General features: G+C 43.2%; 2 protein-coding genes across 5 annotated transcripts in view; one reads left to right on the top strand and one right to left on the bottom strand.

Annotated features, from left to right (window-relative positions):
- Window positions 1-3,918, bottom strand: part of LOC122783039 (delta-like protein 4) — a 32,073-nt gene extending 28,155 nt beyond the window's left edge. Inside the window, exons 1-10 of one of the 2 annotated variants that reach the window (XM_044047679.1) lie at window positions 3,546-3,917; window positions 3,378-3,446; window positions 2,445-2,478; window positions 2,299-2,363; window positions 2,138-2,211; window positions 1,932-2,018; window positions 1,738-1,842; window positions 1,581-1,661; window positions 1,290-1,433; window positions 970-1,161 (exon numbers count right to left, since the gene is read on the bottom strand). In XM_044047679.1, the coding sequence (XP_043903614.1) occupies window positions 970-1,161; window positions 1,290-1,433; window positions 1,581-1,661; window positions 1,738-1,842; window positions 1,932-2,018; window positions 2,138-2,211; window positions 2,299-2,363; window positions 2,445-2,478; window positions 3,378-3,446; window positions 3,546-3,675 (981 nt within the window). In that variant the 5' untranslated portion in view covers window positions 3,676-3,917. Of the gene's footprint in view, window positions 1-969; window positions 1,162-1,289; window positions 1,434-1,580; window positions 1,662-1,737; window positions 1,843-1,931; window positions 2,019-2,137; window positions 2,364-2,444; window positions 2,479-3,377; window positions 3,447-3,545 lie in introns of both variants that reach the window. The other variant, XM_044047678.1, reaches the window with a different exon arrangement.
- A 2,520-nt stretch (window positions 3,919-6,438) lies between these two features.
- Window positions 6,439-19,960, top strand: LOC122783041 (RAS guanyl-releasing protein 1-like). Of its 3 annotated transcripts, XM_044047685.1 has the most exons (17): window positions 6,439-6,644; window positions 7,258-7,433; window positions 11,453-11,558; window positions 12,780-12,842; window positions 12,924-13,055; window positions 13,379-13,532; window positions 13,674-13,847; window positions 14,669-14,785; window positions 14,874-15,149; window positions 15,585-15,665; window positions 16,458-16,562; window positions 16,643-16,752; window positions 17,207-17,351; window positions 17,472-17,508; window positions 17,913-18,056; window positions 18,395-18,720; window positions 18,825-19,960. In XM_044047685.1, the coding sequence occupies exons 1-17, from the start codon at window positions 6,508-6,510 to the stop codon at window positions 18,960-18,962; spliced, it is 2,421 nt and encodes an 806-aa protein (XP_043903620.1). In that variant the 5' UTR covers window positions 6,439-6,507; the 3' UTR covers window positions 18,963-19,960. The 3 variants fall into 3 exon arrangements, with proteins under 3 accessions (XP_043903620.1, XP_043903619.1, XP_043903618.1); XM_044047684.1 differs by having other exon boundaries at window positions 7,261-7,433; window positions 13,379-13,847; XM_044047683.1 differs by having other exon boundaries at window positions 13,379-13,847.
- Window positions 19,961-20,830: the final 870 nt, after the last annotated feature.

Raw genomic sequence — 20,830 nt, 5'->3', positions numbered from 1 at the left:
TTTGGGCAACGCCAACACACTCTTCTGTGTATGTAGATAGGTAAACAGCAGGTTTAACCACAAACCTGGAGAGCATTATAATTCAATATTAAGACGCTAACTGTAAATGTTCTTTTTTGTCTTTAATGTTTTAATTAAATTATAGTTGAAGTACAAAAACTGATCTAATAGGGGCTTTTTTTAAATATATAAAAACAATATATATTATAATCTCTAACCAGCAGCATGAGTTGGAGAACAACATTTACAAAACTGACATCATGTTCCATTGAAAATCTGAAACTAGCAGTTGAAGTCAGTGTTTCCTACAGACCAACCAGCAAAATGGTGGCAGTGGAGGGCGATTTCCCGCACATAGACCACGACAACATTGACACTCCAGATTTCACTCACTGACTTCTCTTTGCCAAATATCCCGCTTCCTCATGTTACCGCTTGATATTGGCTACATGCACTTCGTGCGGAGAGGATGGGAGGAAGAATCAGCCGTCAGTCTGTGTGTGTGTACATGGCTGAATGTGTGCATCTCCATGTGTGTGGTGTGTGAGAGAGTGGGAGAGCGAGAGAGCTGCGCAGGCATGGAGATAAATTCACAAAATGGTGCATTGTGATTTTAGCAGTCACTGATGATTCTGTAGTGGCACAAATTGGTCCTTGTATTGGACCCCCTGGAGACCATTAACTAATCAGCTAAGTAAGAAGGAGGCTCATTTTTCCATAGACTTCCATTTAAACTGGGCTCTTTGAAAACAGTGGAGTGGTAGCTAACTGCTACTTCTGTTTTATCGGTCTGATATTCGACCCAGTGATTTCCAATACCGATTGCCATACCTAGCACATGTATCACATCTCATTTTAACGTCTCTTTACTTTCCATGATTACAGAAAGACTATTGGGCATGAAGTAACAGACTGTCAAAACACCTTTTTTTGAGGCAGGGCTGAAAATTAAATGTATAAATTACTCACCTTGCCGACATTCTCCAAATCCTCAGGATCAAAGTGGCTGTTGGTGATGTATGAATCCACCAGAGTCATGTAGTCTGTCATAAGAGTATCCAAGAGCACCAGTCTGAGAGGCTGCAGGTGGATCACTGACAGAGCCATTACCTTCAGCAGGGCTACAGGACACGGGCGCACGTACCACATCTCATTTTCCTCCTGTAAAAAACACACACACACACACACACACCTCTGATTATAGTGAATACAGATCCATTACTCTAGTCACATTTTTGCTACTGTGCAGCTAGAATGTCTAGTTTCTGTATGTGTGTGCTGTTCTGTACCTTGGTGAGCTGTGACTGGATCTGAAGGGACACAAGCTGGGAAGGGGGCACCTTCAGGTGGAGGCTAACCACTTCCTGCAGAGTAGAGACTCTGTCGGGTAGAAACCCGCCTGTTTCTGTGTGGAAGCACATGACATCTGCCACCTTGACACATGCAGAAACAACATACGAATATCAGACCAAAAAAACATAACTGAGACACTGAGTAAACTCATAGTCAGTAAAGAATTAACATCACTGTCATGTTTACCGTTTACAGAAAAGTGTAGGCTACTGTGTGCAGGTCCTTACCTGTGTGTCAAAGACATTGGTTAGCTTCACTCCAAATTGAGCAACCAGACATCCAGCAATGGCTCGGCAGTCATGCATCACCTGTAGCGGACCAAACAGCACAGACGTTATGACAATAATCATCACTGTGACTGAACATGGCTTCTATGCTGCTTACCTTTAATATGCCTTCACTTTCCAGAATGCTAGAGAGACCATTCTTAAAGGCCCGGCCTCCAAGTAACAGAACATCAAACAGATACACCTTGTTTTTAGTGGCAATCTACAAAAAAAATTAAAACAAGCAAATGTTGTGAACTGAAAATGGAAAGTAAAAAGGAATACGTTTTCATAGCAGAAAGGAGTTCTCACCTGCAGCCAACACAGTCTCCCATGCTTAAAAACCTCAACTCCATTAGCTCCTACACCAATCACGTGTTGCTTCTTGATGTGTATCACCTACAGAGAGGCAACTCAAGATATTACATGCTTTTTAAATTGTCTCACTATACTAGTGCCATTGCAATTGTTTACTATCCATACAAGTCTGCAGTTTAAAAAAAGTTATTTGTGCTTACAGCAGGCGCAAACTTCTCATGAAACTCATCAATGACAATAAAGTCGATGCACTCTTCCTCACCTTCATCGTGATCTGCAAAGAAGCAAAGTCCTCTCAAATGTGATGCTTGAATGCACCTTCCAAAAATCTCTAGCCCTGTGACGTACATATTGGACTCACCGATTGTCATTGTCTTCAGGTACGGCTGAAACTCTTCCACTTCCAAGTGGTGGTCAATATCTTTTCTGTACACCACATAACATCATGATCCTTTGTGATGATGATCACAAAGGATCATGATCACCACCACGTTATTGCTTACTCACCCACTGTCACTGTTTGCTTCACTGGTGAATTCCACTGTGAATGAATGAATAAGACTTAATTTCATTGTTGTTCCAGTGTTTACATTTTATTATATTTCCTTCAAGAAGCAAACAATTTTCTGTAAATGCTTTAAATGTAAGATAAGGTTGATGTCAGGAGTTGTTCAGAGACATTTCATGAGTTGAAAGTGAATTTTTGCAATGAGTGCAATAATATTATGAATCACAATACAATTCGATTCCATCGATAATAACATTGTTGTTGGACACATTTTTTAATGCTGAATTTTTAAATCACCATATGGTCAGTGTATATGGCAAGACTTTCTAAAAGCCAAGTTTGACTATCTAGAATTACCATTAAACTTATCCTGTTTGGGGTTTGTTATTATAGATATGTACAGTTCTGCAACTGAAATGTAGATATCTCTAATTCCAGTTATCTTAACTTAATTTTTTTATTAAGTTAAGTTAAGTTAAGTTAAGTTAAGTTTTTATTTTTATTTTTCTCACTATTGCACTGTATTGCTCTTTTTTAATCTTATTGTGTTATATATTTTTTATTTCTTTTTTATTCTTATTCTTATTTTTTTCTATTCACTTTGTTTTTTTCACAACTGAGCTGTGGTGAATGTGTGTTTCCCCCCTGGGGGAGGAATAAAGTCAATTCAATTCAATCCAATTAATTCAAGATGTCTAAAAAGGACAATGTAGATATCTTTAATTGAGAATATTGAGCTTGGAATGGTGACTAGTCATATTGACGTTGTAGATACTACCTATAGTAATGACAAACCCTATACACATGAATGGCATAGGTGACGTCAATGTGACGCAGAAATTGAATTATCCATATCTGAAACTGTAGTTTTGACGAGTAAGAATGACGTGGCAGGTGTCGCTGTTTAAACCGCTTGCCATGAGCGTACTCACCATTGAGAATCTCATGCCCAAAGAACAGTTTTGAGCCCGGGATTTTACAGCCATTACTAGCATTAGCAACTGAAATCACACAAAAAAATAACGGTCAACTATACTGTTTACAGTGAAATAATCTTACACCTCTGAACGACAAAAACAAACGTAAAACTCTTAACTCACCGTCCGCCAACACCAGCGTTTTGTTGGGGTTTATGCGTTGCACGACCCCAAGGTAGGAGGACGTCTTGAGGGTCAGCTTGATGCGTTTCCCCTTGAAGATATTAATAAACTGAGCGTCGTCGACAACCATTGTAAGACCACACGTCTTTCAAGTGTCGCCTTTAAGCTACGGTAAGCGTTTCAAAGCGTTTCCCTCGGTCCCTCGGTAACAACTGGGATTTTAGCTACTTAGCTTAGCTACATGTCAGAGCACTTGCTGCGTTGCGTCGTTGCGTAAATTAACGATGCGTTCACAAGCTCCCCGTTTTTTTTATAAACATATTTTTGGTGCCTGGTAAATGCGATCAAATTAACATCGACAACATGCCATATTTAATGTTATAATACAGATTTATTTATTACATAATTGAATTTACGATGTACAAGCAACATAGAATATAAGAATATAGGTATTAATGCACACATTTATATCGATTATAAGAAAACTTTCCAACCAACTGGTGTCATATTGGAATGTTATTAGAATGTATTGCATTGGTGAAATTGTTTTTAAGGGTAATATGTAAAAGTGGTTCCAAATGGCTCAGTAGTGCCCCCAAAGGTGAAATCCGGTAGTACAAAGGCAAAACTTAGTTGCACCAAATTTCACAAAAGTTGGTGGAAATATGTCACAGCCCAAGACCATGGCCTCAACTCAACGGGAAACCAAGAATCAATTTGGCGTCCATCTTGGCAATGTGCACGTTTCGTAAACGAATGAACTCGTCTGAGCACGACAATCGTACCAACATAAAACATTTCGACCATCCGCTGCAAAACAATACAGGAAGTGCCCCTGTACCTTCGCCATACGTTGACCGATCTGCTTGAAACTTCATACGTGACACAAGAAAAGGACCCTGAACACGTCTACGCACATGAACTTCACCCAAAAGGAGGTCTGCCATTTGGAATTTAGCCGTTGTTTTGCCACAAAACAGGAAATGGCCAGTAACTTTGCCACACGTTGACAAATCTGCTCAAAACTTCACATGAGAGAGAAGAGACTCTAAATTAAGCCAAAGGACATAGCGCCACCTGCTTGTAAAAGTCTGGACGTAACGCTAAATGGATAGATGCAATGAAAAATGAATTTGTGTTGTTGTTCTTTATTTTCCCATCAATATCTCACATCATCATTAAAGGGGTAGGTCAGTTTTTTTGAAGTGTCATTGTATGAGGCAGTGACTCATTATCAACACTGACATTGTTGAGCGCCACCACAACACACTGATAACTTGGCTGCCATCAGGGATAAAGGGGGAAAATAGATAGTAGGGACTCTGAGCCTGCCTATGTCTACAATATTTTTTAAAATATGTTTGTCACTGAAGTTTGGAAAGAGCTCATTCCAAAAAAAAAGGATACATGTAAGTGAAACAAATTGACCAAAGGAGGCAGCAGTGGACCAGCAGCTCAGTGACACACACAGAAAATAAATAAATTAAAAAAAATCTGATTTCTACAGACTTTGATGTAGGAGAGTGAGATAGTTTATAAGCTCCACCTGCTTGTGGAAAAGTGCTGTCTTAATGGAAAGATAAAGTTGCTGTGATCCACAAGCAGTGCATTTCTTATCGAGCATTTCAAGCTCAGTGTGATGGAAATTTAATTCAAGTATGCATTTAGCCACATGGGGGCAGGCTTAAAGCATACAGTATAGCTTGCAGGTCTGATCACAGTAGAGCAGAAGGGTATAAAAACAAACTATCTTATCAGAAGAAGCCAGCTGCTAATATACACAGGTTCTTTGCCTTCACTCTTGCCTATGGAAACACATGGATTCAAATCAAATCTGTAGACAAAAAAAATCAAAATCAAATACAGAGGATGCTCTGGAGTGTAGGAGGCACAGAGACGCAGCACTGTGCCTTTTGTCATCATCAAGCGTATTCCTTATTCCCCAGAGTGGATATTATGTGATCAAGGACAAATTGTGATGACGAAAAGGGAGAAAAATAATTAAATCTGAAATGATTCAATTTCATTAGATGTGTTTGTAATTCATTTTCAAGCCCTAAATCCCACTGTATAAATCAATAGCTCTCATGTTCTCTGCATGTTCAACAAATCAAACGTTAAGCACGGTTTCACACTGGCACACACACACACACACACACACACGCTGTCTTATCACAGAGCTCAGTCCTCCAGCAGCAGGCGCGTGTGATAAGAAAGCAGCAGGCTCCTTAAAGCAGTCAAAAAAAGAGGCTTCAGGAAACATCTTCTCTGGACCACCTACAGCACGGTACCACAATGTTGTCCCTCGCACAACACGAGCCATAATGGAACCTCTGCTATCTCTGGAGGAAGGTCCACCCTTTCCTGTTCAGCACACTGAACAAACAAAAGTTTCAGCAAACTATGAGAGGGATCACATCTCTTATAGGTTTTTCCAAATGTAAGTGATGTTAAAGGATGCCACTCAAGACATGTGCCAAGAGGCCTTGTGCAAATGTGATGAGCTTTTTGTTAAGTGAATGGATGATTGACAGCTCCCTCATTTGTCAATCACTGAAGATGCTTCATCCAAAAACAGAAAAGAACAGCCTAAACAAAGGCTTATCCCAAACCTTAACCAAATCCAGTTATGACTAATCTCACCTTAACCTAACCACAATTCAAATCTTAGCTCTAAACCAGTCCCTCAAACAAAAAAAAATGAGGCTCTGTCTTATTAGGACCAGGTTTTGGTCCAAAAAGTTGTTGTTTTTCCCCTCGGCCATGAGGATTACTGGTTCTTACTAGGTCGGTGTTTATAAAAGCAAAGGTCCTGGAAAGGTAACACATACAAGCACACGGACGGACGCACGCGCGCGCGCGCGCACGCACACACCGAATCCTCATAGTGTAACGTTCATTGACGACTCAGCACAATGCTGCTGAGACCGCGGAGGCGCACAGAGGCGAGCAGAGCGATGAGATGCTCCCATCGAGGAGGACACAGATGGACAGCCTAGTTCAGCCGCTCGTTGCCCAGTACCTCGCCATGGGATGTCAGTCGAAAGAAAACAACCAAAACGAAAGTGTCCCGTCGGACGAGAAAGGAAAGGACGACGCGTAAGTTATCTTCTCACCTTTTGTCTTTTGCTTAATTCAGGTGCGGGTGTTTTTTTTGGGGGCGAAACTGCGCGCAGCCTTATTTGATCATTTCATTTGTCTCATATGTTTTATTTTTTGTTGTATATTTGTTTGTTTTAAACCCGGAGCTGTAACACATAGGTGTTATGTCTTCATTTTTGTGGTAAAGCTGTACCGATAGCATCCATGGCTTTTACGCACAAGAGCGCCACAGGCTCGTTTACCGCAACTTTCTGACGTGCCACATGCTTCAAGTGAATTCCTCCTTGTTTACCAGTCACTTTAAAGTTTCAACTGGATGTCCGCTCTAATCAACCGGTATTTCCCCAAGTTAAAGGAAGGAAATGAGAACAATGAATAGCAAATGCAGATGTAAGGGTGGGGTGTTATTTCAAACAATAGCTTACACTCACACAATCATTTCATACAGTATGTGTGTTAATCTGTAGTCTCATAAGGGCATGGTTTATAACACAAATACACCCCCTCTATACATCCTCATACGCACACAGAGAAGCACACTGCCTACAACAAGCCTCACTGTCCCTCCTCCCCCCCTCTCCTCCCTCTTCTTGTGCTGCTGTTTCTCAAGTAGAGTGACTCCAAGATGCAGCTCCAGGTCTAGAGTTTCTCCTCCAGGCCGCCCTCACAGGTTCCACAAACCCAGCCCGACCCAGACCGTCCCGGCCAAACCCATGACACCCTTGGGACACCTCACCAAGGGGGGAAGCTGGGAGGAGCTCATCCAGGCCTGTCTGCAGTGCTTCGGTAAGTCCTGTCACCCGGCACTTTGGCTGATTTAGTTTTGACGACGAGGAGGAATAAAAAGAAAAAACTACTGCAGTGAACTGTGCAGCAGATGCAGGGTTTGGGTGTTCTTTTGTAGTTTCATATATTCTTGTAACTCTAGTTATTGATTGCTCTGTTGTGCAGTGAAGTATTTGTCTCTGACACTGGGAAACAATAAGACTGTGCACCTAGACATTGTTAATAAGGGTTTATTGAGACGTTCTTCACTAGTTTTTTCTCACATTGTGCTGGAAACACTGGCTATTTCCAATTTTTCTCTTAATACAGCTGTTCATGTTCGATGTAGCAGTGTTTGCTTGGAAGATGAAATCCTTCCCACTGATGCTCGCCAATATTTGATACTGTGATTAAAAAGGAGGCTTTTTTTTTTTTTACATGTACGTGTGAGGAGGAAAAAAAAAGAAGCACCACATTGATTGAGTAGGCTGTAGTTGGATCAATCAAGCAAAGATCATTGGCTTCATCAAGTTGTCTGGAGTGCTCTCAGAGTTAGTATGGTGATTGTGTGACAAGCTTTCAAATTGCTGTTGCCTGGTTACACAAATGGAGCAGGAGCGGTGGAGAGGTGTTACAATGGGCTGCAAATAAAATGACATCCCCATAACTCCGTTTATCTGCCGAGAGGTAGAGCGGCAGTAACAGCCCGCCGCTCGTTTTTGATTTTCACGAAGGAAAATGTTAAGGAACAAAAAAGAAAGTTACGCCGCTCCATGACACAATGTCGTGTCGTACAGTGCTGCCATCACTATGCAAAATATGAGCACCATGCACACATGTGCTTAAGATATTATCAGTGAGGACAATGTGTGATGACTGGGGTTTTACTTGAATGGCTCCTCCTGATGAAAAATGGAGCCCAGTCCTGCCCCACTTCACAGACGAACCCCCCCGAAGGCCCGCGGCTCTCCTGCTACCTTTTTCAAATGTGAGAGTGCACGTAAGCGCTATTTGAAGGATTACCTGATTGCGGCTTGGAGCTCTTGCTGAGCTCAAAGGTCAGCTCCCCAAACAGTGGTCCTCAGATGCTGACCGGCCTTTGAATCGCAGAACACTATGAGGTGTGGATCAATAGCTGTTGACATCATCATCACTCACTCTCTCTCTCTCTAGACCACAGCACTCTGAACAAGCCCAGTGTCAAGCCGGGTTGTTTTTCAATTCAATTTAATATGTGTTAAACAGATTGTTACCAGTTTCAATCTATAAAATCGAACAGTAATGTCATTTAAGCACCTTTAACTTAAAAAGGTTTTTTACTGCAAGTGGTTCCATGTACACTTTTAAGAAAATGTGTGTTAGACTAACTCACCTACATCACCTGTCGTGTAACACGCGTGTACATTTGAACTGGTATTCATAATAAGCATTATTTGTATCAATGGAATAAATGACATATGACATATTTAAGAGCTTTATACAGCCAAAATTTCTCGACCACGTTTTTTATTAATTGACAATCACTTTTGTCTATTTTAGAATTTAATTCCTGTTTTTAAGTCGTCAATCTGTTTATTCACTTTACTTTACAACTTCCTTACCAGTAAAAAGAAATTAATAATTTCTGTATCACGGAGTTCATATAAACACTGTGATTTATGATGGAGAACTCTGCAGAGCGCTCCGAGCGATAACCATCATCCTGCGTTTAACTTTGCGTCCTCTAAAACAAAGGGACCATCCAGTCGGACGGCTTCTGTCAAAACAAGGAAACACGCGCGGGCCAAACCGAGCCTGCGTGTTTCTGATTAATGTCGGAGATAACCTGAAAAGTAGGCCAGGCGCTGTGTGTGTGTGTGTGTGTGTGTGTGTACCCACGGCGGTGTTTGTAACCATACAGTATCATATAGTTCCAGTGTGACGGGCAGCAGCTTTCCTAATTTTCCAGTCACTAACAGACAGCCCGGAGGGGATTTCCTCCTGCAATTAACCCCGGGAGGGTTAGTGGTTGGAAAGTTGTGAAAAAAAAGAAGAAGGATGGAGCAATTGTTTATGTGACAGGGAGTCATGGCTTCCTGTTGTGCCTTTGCCATCGTTCTGCGTTTCTCACCTGATTGTTGGGTTATAAACTCCCGACAGAGGTGGAAACCGATGAGTCATGTCCACTAAGCAGGCGGGTATTGTTTCGTACATGTCTTAACTGCACTGACGCTTTGCTACTCCAACAGCCATTTGAGTTTGAGCTGGATTCAGCCGTGCCTGTGCCTGTGTGTGTGTGTGTTACAAACAGAAACACACCCCTTGCAGGATATGAGGGCTGGATTAGTCAGCTGCGGCTGGAGTTGTGAGTTGCTTACAGATAACAAAGATTAGAAAACATGTTGCCATGGTGGCTGAGGTATTTCCAAGGTGATGCGGTTTAAAAGTGGGCCCTCAGACGCCTGGTGTCCTTGATGGTGTCGAGATGCTGTTAAAATCTTAAAGTGATATTCAGCGATGCTGCTTCTGCAGTGTTGCAGCTCTCTACTAGCTGAGCCTCAAATCATTGTCATTTATCTTACACGTTCTTCCATTTAATTGTCTTTTTTTTTTTTTGGGCTTTTCGGTTCATGTCAGCACGGTTGTCATGGTGGCGGGAGATAAACCAGGTTTTTGGGCTGAAACTGACGTGCTGTGGCTGTGTCTCTACATGTAGGACCGATGTTCACTTGGATGCAAGGTTGAACTGATTAGATCTCAGTGGTTAATGGTCAACAACATTATTGTGACCTAACCGAGGGCTGTTTTTGCCCTTGTGGGTGCAAATAAACTGAATTTCTTCAGTTTTCTTTCCACATAACATAACTCACTCACTCACTCACTCACTCACTCACCCATCTTCCACCAACACATGAGGGTCGCGGCGGGGCACTGGTGCCAATCCCAGCTGACATAGGGCGAAAGGCAGGGTCACATGTCGCCAGTCCATCGCAGTACCGCCGCCTAGCACCACAGCGTAGGGACTCAATCAATTGAATAAGTGATGACATGCACAAAAAGGGAGTGGTGAACTCCAGTATGACATCATCATGTTGTACAAAAAACACATCATCATCATCATCATTAGTCAATACTGTACCCTGGGTACACAAGTGGCGATTGTGACTGCACTTCCCGTAGACTTGACCTGCTGGAGGAGACACACGGCCGCAAGGTCGACACCGCGTAGCATCGCGTCACATGAGATAAATAAGGAAATACGGTCAGGTCACAGAGAGAGGAACCAAGATATACAATGTTGGGAGAAAGGAAGTGAAACCAATTCTGAGACAAATGAGCTGCATGGGGCTGTTGCCATGGTCAGAGCACAACAAACGTTCACGGACGGGGGCCGGTTCAGTCTTTAGTCAGGAACTGGAACATAAAGATCACTTCCTACAGTTATATCTCTGCTTGCATGTTGTCATGTCACATTTTTAAACTTTTGACCTTTGAAACAATATATGTACAACAAAATGGGCTTGTGCACAAAAATGATGTTTTTACCATCCTATAACAGATGAACTATTTCTATTAATCATCTAAAATGTTACAACCAAATAGCAGACATTTATTTTTTAACGATAGCTACATTTTAGAGAATGGAACGTAGGGAGATTTGTGAATTTTTACTTCAAAAACGTGATGTATTGGCTCTCAGAATAATAGATCATTCATTTTCATCTATTCCTCAGCTCCTCTTTCTTTTCTCTGGTGTTTTTCGACCAGTCAGTATCCAGCATCACTCTTTCCTTTGCGCACCTTAGTTACTGTATACCTCTTCTCAAACCTCTGAATGAGTTGTGAATGAGTCCACTTTACAACCCATTTGCTGATCTACTGACTATCCACGTGTGTAGACACGCACACACGACGTGACCCGTTTTGAAATCAGGGGGAGGGAAACCACATGATGTCACAGACATCAGCGTTTGTTTGTTTGCTTTAAGGCGATGACGCGACGTCCCGTGATTGCTGCTCACTTTGACGCTTCACTCGAGTGTGCGCTCTTTGTCTTGCAGACCCCGACGGCGGTGTGTGCGGGAGCAGCCACCTGTTGAACATCACCCTGACCATGCACCGGCTCCTCACCTCGTCCAGCGAGCTGCTGGACAAGCTTGTGGCTCTATATCCTTCATGAACATGAACACAGTGAGGTCTTTGGAGGTGACAAATATAATATGGGTCAGATCACTGGCCTTTTGTGTGTTCTGCTCATGTTTTCGTTGTCGATAGCAACGGGCAATCTGTCGCAAAATCTGATAGGCAAGTGGCGGTTTGCGTTCACTCCTGCTGCCAGATATTGTAAACCTGTTACGTCCATGTCATTCGTCTATTTTTAGTCATCACTTAACAGCAGCCCCCCAACTTGTCATCAAGTCTTAAGTGGACATTCAATAATCTACACTTCCATTCAGGAAAAAGCGATGGCGTCATGAAGCCTCTCAGAGGAGATTACTGGCCCCGGCGAGCGGCCTTGAGGTTTCAGGTGTTAATTACCTCTGCCTCTTTCACATACAAGTCCTCTTCAGTTATATATAAACACAGACCCTGTATTGCTTAAAGAGGGCCCCCGCTCACGTGTGTCCACGTCAGAGCGTGCGGCGCTGAATGGTCCCTCTGCTATTTTTAAGCCCTCTCGTTCTCAGCCGAAAGCCCCAAAAGGATGCTGGATCAAATGAATGCAGTGTGTGTGTGTGTGGGGCTCAGGGAACAGACACAGGGGCCATCAACAGCCTTTCATCACAGTCTGGCCTCGAGATTGCGTGGGCAATTCTTCTGCTCCCGTGACGCAATTAGCCTTTTTATGTACATGTACACTTCCAACTGATTTCTGTCAATCAGGAGCCGCCGCGTTTCGCCTGCGCTGTAAAAAGCACAGCAGCGAATCATGATGGCACCGCGGGCAGAAGACGCCGTGACTAAAACACCAAACAATGCATATTAATCAACAGTTGTGTGTATTTTCTTCCACATTTTGTTATTCACTTACCTCTGTATGCCAGAATGATTCATTCTGTGAGGCTCTTCAGAGTTTGTTGCTTCATGCAGCTGCCTCCTCCCACATTTCCAAATGTCACTTCTATTTGCCTTTTAGTTGAGTCGCTTTAGTTTTTGTTTTTTTATTAAGTCGCTGTTTGACTGTGGGAAAGTGTCCGGACCATATGTTCGGTATTTACTCACAAACACAACATGCAGCGAACAATGTCGAAGATCAGCAGATTTTCCACCCCCCCACCAAGAAACAGGCACAAGGCCAAATCCTGAAACACAAATATACAGACAATAAAACCGCACTTTGCTCAGGTTAATAATCGACACCGTGAATTCCTTAACCGGCGTCCTCACATTCAAAACAGCGCTGGACAATGAGCAGCCAGCAGAGTGCCAGAGGATATGCTACCTCATCAGGTCAGCTCACCTTCACATTTGACTCTAGTGTTATTGTTTTTTTTGGTTTTTTTCTAACACTGTACCGTCTCTGACCTCCAGGTATTGGATCCAGGAGTTCTGGATGATGTTCCGGCTGGACCGCAGTTTGTCGGACAGCCTGGACCAGTTCCGGGAGCTGATCAGAGAGCAGGGACAGGAGCATCTTTGCTCTCTCCTAGAGACCAAATGGATGTAAGTGTTAATCTGCAACCAGCTGGCAACTGAGACACGAGGCCAACACGACTCTCGGTGGTCTGTCCAACTCCTGAAATCAGTCACGATCGAGCATGCAGACTGTGGACAGTTTTAACTTTAGGCTGCTTACGTACATGTTCTGATTTTTCTCTCCTGGTTCTGAATAATAGTAAAATAGTAACTCAATTAACTGGAAACAATGTGCTTTCCTTTTCCGCGATATATTCGCACGTTATTGTGTCATCGCCGACTAAATTAACAGCCTCGTTTTATTCACATCGGCGCTGATTGTGTCGCGGTGCTTGCGTTGTTGCTTCCAGAAGCGAGCGGGACTGGTCGTGGAAGGCCAGCCATAAGATCAAACCCCACAGCAGCAAAAAGAGGAAGGTCTCGCTACTCTTCGACCACCTGGAGCCCATTGAGTTGGCCGAGCATCTCACCTTCTTGGAGTTCAAGTCTTTTTGCAGGATATCAGTGAGTATGACACTAGCTCTAAAATGTCTACGTCTATATTTTCCACCTCTTGGTATTTCCTCCTCGCGAGAAACGCTTTGCAGTTTCCGTGCAGCGCTTCACGCACCCCTACCTCCCTCCCTCCCTCTCTCTCTCTGTCAGTTTGTAGACTATCTGAACTACATCCGCAGCTGCTGCATGAAGGACATCCCCGTGATGGAGCGTTCCATTGCGTTGTGTAATGGTGTCTCCCAGTGGGTTCAGTTGATGGTGCTGAGTCGGCCAACTGCTCAGCTGAGGGCTGAGGTTTTCACCAAGTTTATCCACGTGGCACAGGTAGTGGTTGACTCAGCCTCGCACCACAATACTTCAAATGTCTGCTCCTCACTGAGCAAGAAGGGGGGAGAAAAAAAAAGAAAAGGGAACAATATATAACCCATTCCTGCATGTACTGTATGTGCCATTGTTCTAACACAGTATCTAACTAATGACGCTCTCTCCTCACACTGTAGACACTAAACGCTATAGATGCTACATAATTGGTGGTTGCGTAATGCTCATTCAGACAGCTGGTAATGATTCTCAAGAGCTCTGCTGCAGGCTTTTAGCATATCCAAGGATTTCACCAGTAGAAAAAACATTATCTGAGTGCAAGCTAATGGAGTCTTCATGTAGAGCAGACTTGCACATTGAGGAGAGAGAGGGAGAGAGAGCCGATCAGACCTTGTTTGTTAAAACCACTTCAATGTGAAGCGCCGCGCAACCCGCTGAGAAATGATGTGCTAGCTTCGGGGAGCGGACGGCGGGCTCTGCAAGGGCCTCAGATTGCACTCAAACACTAATGCACTGTAGTCTACTGTCGCACACTGCTGTCGACCTCAAATCTCACGGGTGTGGAAACGAATTTCACACCATGATGCTCCAATGACAGCACGAATTAGAACTGAAAAGAGAGGGAAAAGCATGGCCACAGAAAGAGAAAAAAAAAAGTGAGACATTAGAGCCCAGCAAGAAAAGCAAACAATATAAGTGGCTTATGTAATGACACTGTTGTGAGTTATATAACCACGGATACCTGGAACAAATTTAATTGTGCGTGTTTATGTGTGTGCACACGGATGGACTGATATGTGTGTTCTTGTGTGCACGTCCACCAGAGTCTACATGTCATGCACAACTACAACACACTAATGGCAGTGGTTGGAGGTCTTTGTCACAGCTCCATCTCCAGACTAAAAGACACCACCTCACATGTTCCCAGTGAGGTCACTAAGGTACAGGACGACGACACACAAAGATCCAGGGATCAAAAACACCCTTGTATTAATCATTACATATCGTTCTCTTCATTCGTCCCCGTAGGTACTTAATGAGATGACGGACCTGCTGTCCTCGTGCAGAAATTTCGACAACTACAGGCAAGCTTACAGCAGGTGCACAGGATTTAAAATCCCCATCGTGGGCGTCCACCTCAAAGACCTGATTTCGGTCAACGAAGCCATGTCAGACTACGTGGAGGACAACAAGGTCAACGTCCAGAAGCTCCAGGCGCTCTACAGCCACATCAACGAGCTGATCCAGCTGCAGCACATCCCGCCTCGGCTGGACGCCAACAAGGACCTGGTCCATCTGCTGACGGTATGGTTGCACCCTTCGTCCCTGCCCAACAGTGTGTTGTGTTGTGTTGTGTTGCGTCCGCGTGAATCACTGCATTGTGTCGAGCGCGGGCACAGATGCAAATGAGTGCGTTGCAGCATGTGGATTGTGTGGCACTTGTGTGGGTGTGATGAGAGTCTATGATCTACGAGTGTGTGGGTGACGGACTGGAGTGTGAATGAGAGTGAGTTTGAGATTGCTGTATTGTTGCGTTATCTGTGTGCGGCGCATTTAATTGTACTCCAACAACAGAATGCCCATGAAGAGATAATAGTTAGCCTGTGACCCACGTCGGCCCTCACTGCGACATGTTTCAAGGAGAAATGTGGCGACACACAAAGGGCTTCTCTTTTTTTTTTCCCCTCCTCTTTCTGTTTACAAGCCGTGTGCTGATATTTGGTCGCTCTCTGCCCACAGCTCTCCCTGGACCTTTACTACACCGAGGACGAGATCTATGAACTGTCTTACGCCAGGGAGCCCAAGAACTGCAAAGCACCTGTGAGTGATGGAAGCAGCTGTTTAAACAACAGCTGACTCAAAAACCACATCTCGTGTTATTTGACTTCATTGGATTATATTATTCCTGAGAAGATCAATAGCACTCATAATAATAACACTAATAATAATAGCAAAACTACAACCGGAAGCCAGCAGCTTAGATGTAAGAGCTGATATGGGGGGGGAAACAGCCAAGCCTTTGAGAAAAGCGTCTAAATGCCTGGTGATTAAAGACTGATTTATGATAGTTCAAGCGAATTGTGGTTTTGAACTTCAAACTCAAAGCGATTGTGCCTTACATACACTCGTGCTGTGTTAGTATAACGTGTGACTATTTTACAGCCACGCTGTATATGGAACCATTGAATATAACTGTATTATGCAAATTATTGTTAATTTATTTTCTCTGCAGGCGTTGGATGTTGCCGATGCAACTCTCGTTTCATTCATTCAACACCAAATAGTTTGGCACAGCAGTCAGACTAGAACATAGATCAAAAACCTCTGCAGTTCATGTGTCGTAACAAGTCGTACAAAAACCAAAGTGTAAAAGCCTTTGATTGATCGAGAAGAAAAGACAATAGTTTCAGCTGCTTAATGTGTATCCAAATGATTCAAACTGAGCAAAAACATTGAGGTGCTTAAATGTCCTTCTCAACTTTGCTGTGTTATTCGACTCCAAACTGCTTCTGAAACATTTAATGTAGAAGAATTTCTTAGAGCATATTTTATAAATTGCATTGACACTGCCTGGCCAGGCTTGTTTTTAATGACTGATTCATTTTCTACCAGCCAGCCACCCCCTCTAGACCTCCAGTGGTTGTGGACTGGGCATCAGGAGTAGCCCCCAAACCTGATCCCCGAACCATCAGCAAACACGTGCAGCGAATGGTGGATGTAAGGGCTTTAAAGTCACGCTTATATTTCAGCTGTTCCTTCTCCATGTTATAACACTTTCTGCCTCTTGACTTTCACAGTCCGTGTTCAAAAACTATGATCACGACGAGAACGGCTTCATCTCTCAAGAGGACTTTGAGAAAATTGCCGCCAGCTTTCCTTTCTCCTTCTGTGTCATGGACAAAGAGAAGTGAGTGTCTCGGCAGGTCACGCCGTTTCCCAGCGCTTATTTGTGACTTCAGTGGAGAGGAAGCCAAAAGTGGTATTTGTTGTGATGAGTGTAGCAACAGGAAACAAAAAATAGCTGCAGAAACTAACCATAAAACCCACCGCTAAATATTCACTTCACTCTTTTTGTTTCTCTCTCACACACACACACACACACACACACACACACACGCCCTGCGAAGCACGCGATTGCTCAGATTCTAAACCCCGTAAAACCAGCTCAGATAATGTCACTGTGTTTACACAACACACAGTGACAATGAACTGTAAACTGTATTTAGCACACGGTTGCAGATGTGTGGGTTGTTGTCATAAATACACGGTCAGGGCAAACACTGAACCATCAAGTTAATGTTTACTTTCTTATTAATGCACCGTTTAGTCGACGACATCATACATGTGTGTGTGTCTTCCAGGGAAGGCCTCGTCAGCAGAGAGGAGATCACGGCCTATTTCATGCGAGCGAGTGTCATCTGCTCCAAACTGGGCCTCGGGTTTGTCCACAACTTCCAGGAGACCACGTACATGAAACCCACGTTCTGTGACAACTGCTCAGGCTTTGTAAGTCGGCGCACACAAAAAAAAAACGGTTTCAGTGCCGAGGCACGTAACAAAAACAGGTTTTAACTCGCATTGTGCTTGTGGATATTTTCATGTAACGCTTCTTCTTCTTCTTCACAGCTGTGGGGTGTCATCAAACAAGGCTACAGGTGCAAAGGTGATTATTGCATTCTACAGTGTTGTGAAACATGCAGCGTGTCGGTCTGTGGTCAACATTTAATACCGAGAGGTACACACAGTGTCACGTTGATAGCAGGTGAAGTGAAGTCATCTCACCTTGAGGTGTACTGTGGTTTTTCTGTGTTGCATATTGCGAGCTGAAGCTTGCAAGACATCAAAAAAAGGCAGAGTCTGCAGTCAGAGCCACAGTTTATCCCCCTCCCCTCGCCCCCCCCGTCATCCTTCAAGAGACATGAGAACTTGTTTGCCTGACATTAAGCATGCAAAGGTCTGAGAGTTGCATTTTGCAGAACAGATAGTGTTCATAGAGAAGTTAAAGTCAAAGTAAGACTGATGCCAGTTCCTGTTCTGACATGTTGTTGCATTCTTTGGTCTGTGCAGACTGCGGGATGAACTGCCACAAGCTGTGCAAGGACCAGGTGGCGTTTGAGTGCAAGAAGAACGCCAAAGCAGGCAGCGCCATCGACAGTCCCACGCCGAGCTCCACGCCGAGCTCCACGCCCGTCACCATGAGCACCTCAGATGGTGCGTTGGGGAGGTCTTTAGAAGCATTTAAGTCATCAGTAAATCAAAAACACACATGTCACTTGGTGGCTAAGTCAAAATTACCATCATTTCACATTAGTTTGCAGCAGCTAAAAGTCTGACAATGCTCCAGTGCAAGGTCTAGTGCCTGGGTGGTTTCCCCCGCAACTGTTTCACTTACAGTAATAGTGAAATGCCCACCTGCTGCAGGAAAGTGACTATAATTAGATCAGAGCACTTTCAATTTTAGTTTTCACAAAATGTAAGAAGTTAACACAGTTATATGGCTTATTTTAGAGGGACAATTGTGATTCACAACTCCTTGATTTTGTGTCCAGGTTCAGAGGAATGTCCCTTCCCTTATCCACCAGATGACAACAAAGACTGGAGCCCAGACTCCCCAGTCATCCCCACCTCAAGACCTCGGAAGGTTCACAGTGGCACTCAGACAGACGGACCTCAATTATTGGCTGCGGCCCCCGAGGCCGGCCGCCTGCAGCCTTGCCTGATAGTCCCCGCGGCGCCCACCTTGACCTCGTGTCCCAGCCCGGTGCCCCAGAGAAAACAGCGGCACTGCGTCAAGTGGGAAAACAGAGCGTCTGTCGTGCAAAAGCCTAAAGAGCCAGAGGAAGACAACAAACCTTCCTATGAAACTCTGGAATCAGTGCGTAACAACGACAACCTGTTGACTTTCTTTTTTTTTTTACCCACACTCTTTTCTACATGCTGCTCTGTCAATAATAAACCTTCTTCCTGTGCGTTTTCTAGGAAAACCAGAGGCTGCAGAAAGTCAATGAGACACTACGTAGGAAGCTGAAGGAGACAGAGCGGGAGGTGGAGATACTAAAGACACTGCTGAAGAGACACGCTCTCCACCCCGTGGAGGAGGACGACTCCTCCTCTTAGACATGTATTGACAGAATACTGCAGCTTCTCCAGGGAGACTGCTGCTGCCTCCCTCTGGCAGCACGTAGAAGTGGATTCAGTTGTTAACTTATTTGGTCACAATGGACAGTGCAGGACAAATCATCAGTATAACTTTATGTTATAAAATAGGAGACAATAGAAATAGCCAGTGGGGGGGTTTAATGCAGTAATGGTACACAGCCATTCAGTTTAAATATTATTAACTTTACAGTATGAATATGCTACAAAGGCTGTAGTGTTTGACAGGAACTAAATAACAAATTATCTTAAGAGTTCAATGGAGTGCAGTATTTTAGAGTGACAAAAATAGCAGAAAGTGATCAATCTTTGGTCAGTTAATGGCCTGAGATATTTATGTTAAACATAAAGTGGAAATCGGAGGCCACAGTAAATGAATGCAGCTTAGTATTTTTTTAAAAAACGCAAAAGACGTTTGTGGCACGAGTGACAGGTCTTCTTTGTTTGCTCCTTCTTCTCATTATTATTATTATTATTATTATTATTATTAATTATTGTTATCATCATTAATAGTACAGCAGCAGATTAACAGTTCATCACAGCGTGAATGGCCTCACATGTACGCGGTCGATGTCATAAACCTGTAGGCGCACATGCTGTGAATATTTATTGTCTGAAACACTAACCATAATGATATGTGACGAGTGGGATAAATTAACATTTTTGTACAGTTTGCTGGTACATTCAGTGAATTACTGTATTTATGCTTATGTGTTGGCATCATATTGATACTTTCTATCGTGCAGCCGTCAGTTTATTACCATTATTATTATTATTATTATTATTATTGAGTCGTCCACTGTAGCAGTGTTGTACTATGAGCGGAAGTCAGTATGGGTGTGTTTGTACTATGTACTGTAAATACAAAGTATACATGGTGTCGTCTTATAGTGCGTCCCCCGTCTCTCAGTATTGTTTCTCTCATTGTTAGAATAAACCACATCCTGTGCAAAGAAAAAGCCAGTTGCCTGCGATGCTTGACTTGACCACTGGAGGTCACCAAAGCCACATAATGTCCCTTCTGATGACTGACTCTCAGTTAGATGAACTTGTACTGTTGTGTTGTTATCTGTATGTTTCTGGCTATTTTAAAAGAGAGAATATACAGATGTACTGGAGTTTAGTGAATACGATATATGGAATGTGAGACATCAACAAACAAAGACAGGTTTAAGCTGCACATAATGAGTCCAACTCCATTCTTAACCCTTAGAACACGGAGCATTTTGGCAGTTTTTTCCATTAATAAGTTTAAACATACAGTATATACAGATGCTATACGAATGTGCAATATATAGACTGTCTTATATCTTTTTTCAAGCACAACCTAAAGAATCTGATGAAAAACTACTATATAAACACACCTGAGCAAAAAGTACTCAAAATGTTTAAAATCTGATTGAATTAGTGAAAATCTGTGAAATACGGCACAGTTCAAAGTTCACTTGACTCGTTTTTATGAACAAAAAGAGAAGAAAAACGCTCTATTTTGTGACTGCTTTTTGACTTAACAACGCTTACCCCTTAGCCGCGTGAGCACTAAGGGTTAACATTGGCCCGTCAATAATGAGAAACAACCGTCTGCTGCCACACAATTTAAACCAAGTGCCTAATCCTCCGTATTCCATACATTTCGATTTTTAAGCCGTTGTACAATTACCAGGTGCTTTCACACTTGCTATTCTTGGCACTGTTTGCTCAACGTGCACATTTCTACAGAGGCAGAAAGTCATTTGACACAAATTATTATTTTGTGCTTCTTCATTTCCCGCAGCCCATAATGACTTGTTGCCTCACAATGGCCTGGGCAGTGAGCAGAAACCCGGGGA

The sequence above is a fragment of the Solea senegalensis genome, linkage group LG16 (genome assembly GCF_019176455.1).
Source record: "Solea senegalensis isolate Sse05_10M linkage group LG16, IFAPA_SoseM_1, whole genome shotgun sequence".
In the NCBI taxonomy this organism is placed as follows: Eukaryota; Metazoa; Chordata; class Actinopteri; order Pleuronectiformes; family Soleidae; genus Solea; species Solea senegalensis.
The sequence above is the reverse complement of the archived record's forward strand: the minus strand, read 5'-3'. Positions and strand labels throughout refer to the sequence as shown.

Coding starts and splice junctions, on each gene's coding strand:
- LOC122783041 (XM_044047683.1), top strand. CDS start 6,508: ATGCTCCCATCGAGGAGGACACAGATGGACAGCCTAGTTCAGCCGCTC. Junction 13,848..14,668: donor AGTTTATCCACGTGGCACAG/GTAGTGGTTGAC, acceptor CACGTCCACCAG/AGTCTACATGTCATGCACAA. Junction 14,786..14,873: donor TTCCCAGTGAGGTCACTAAG/GTACAGGACGAC, acceptor TCGTCCCCGTAG/GTACTTAATGAGATGACGGA.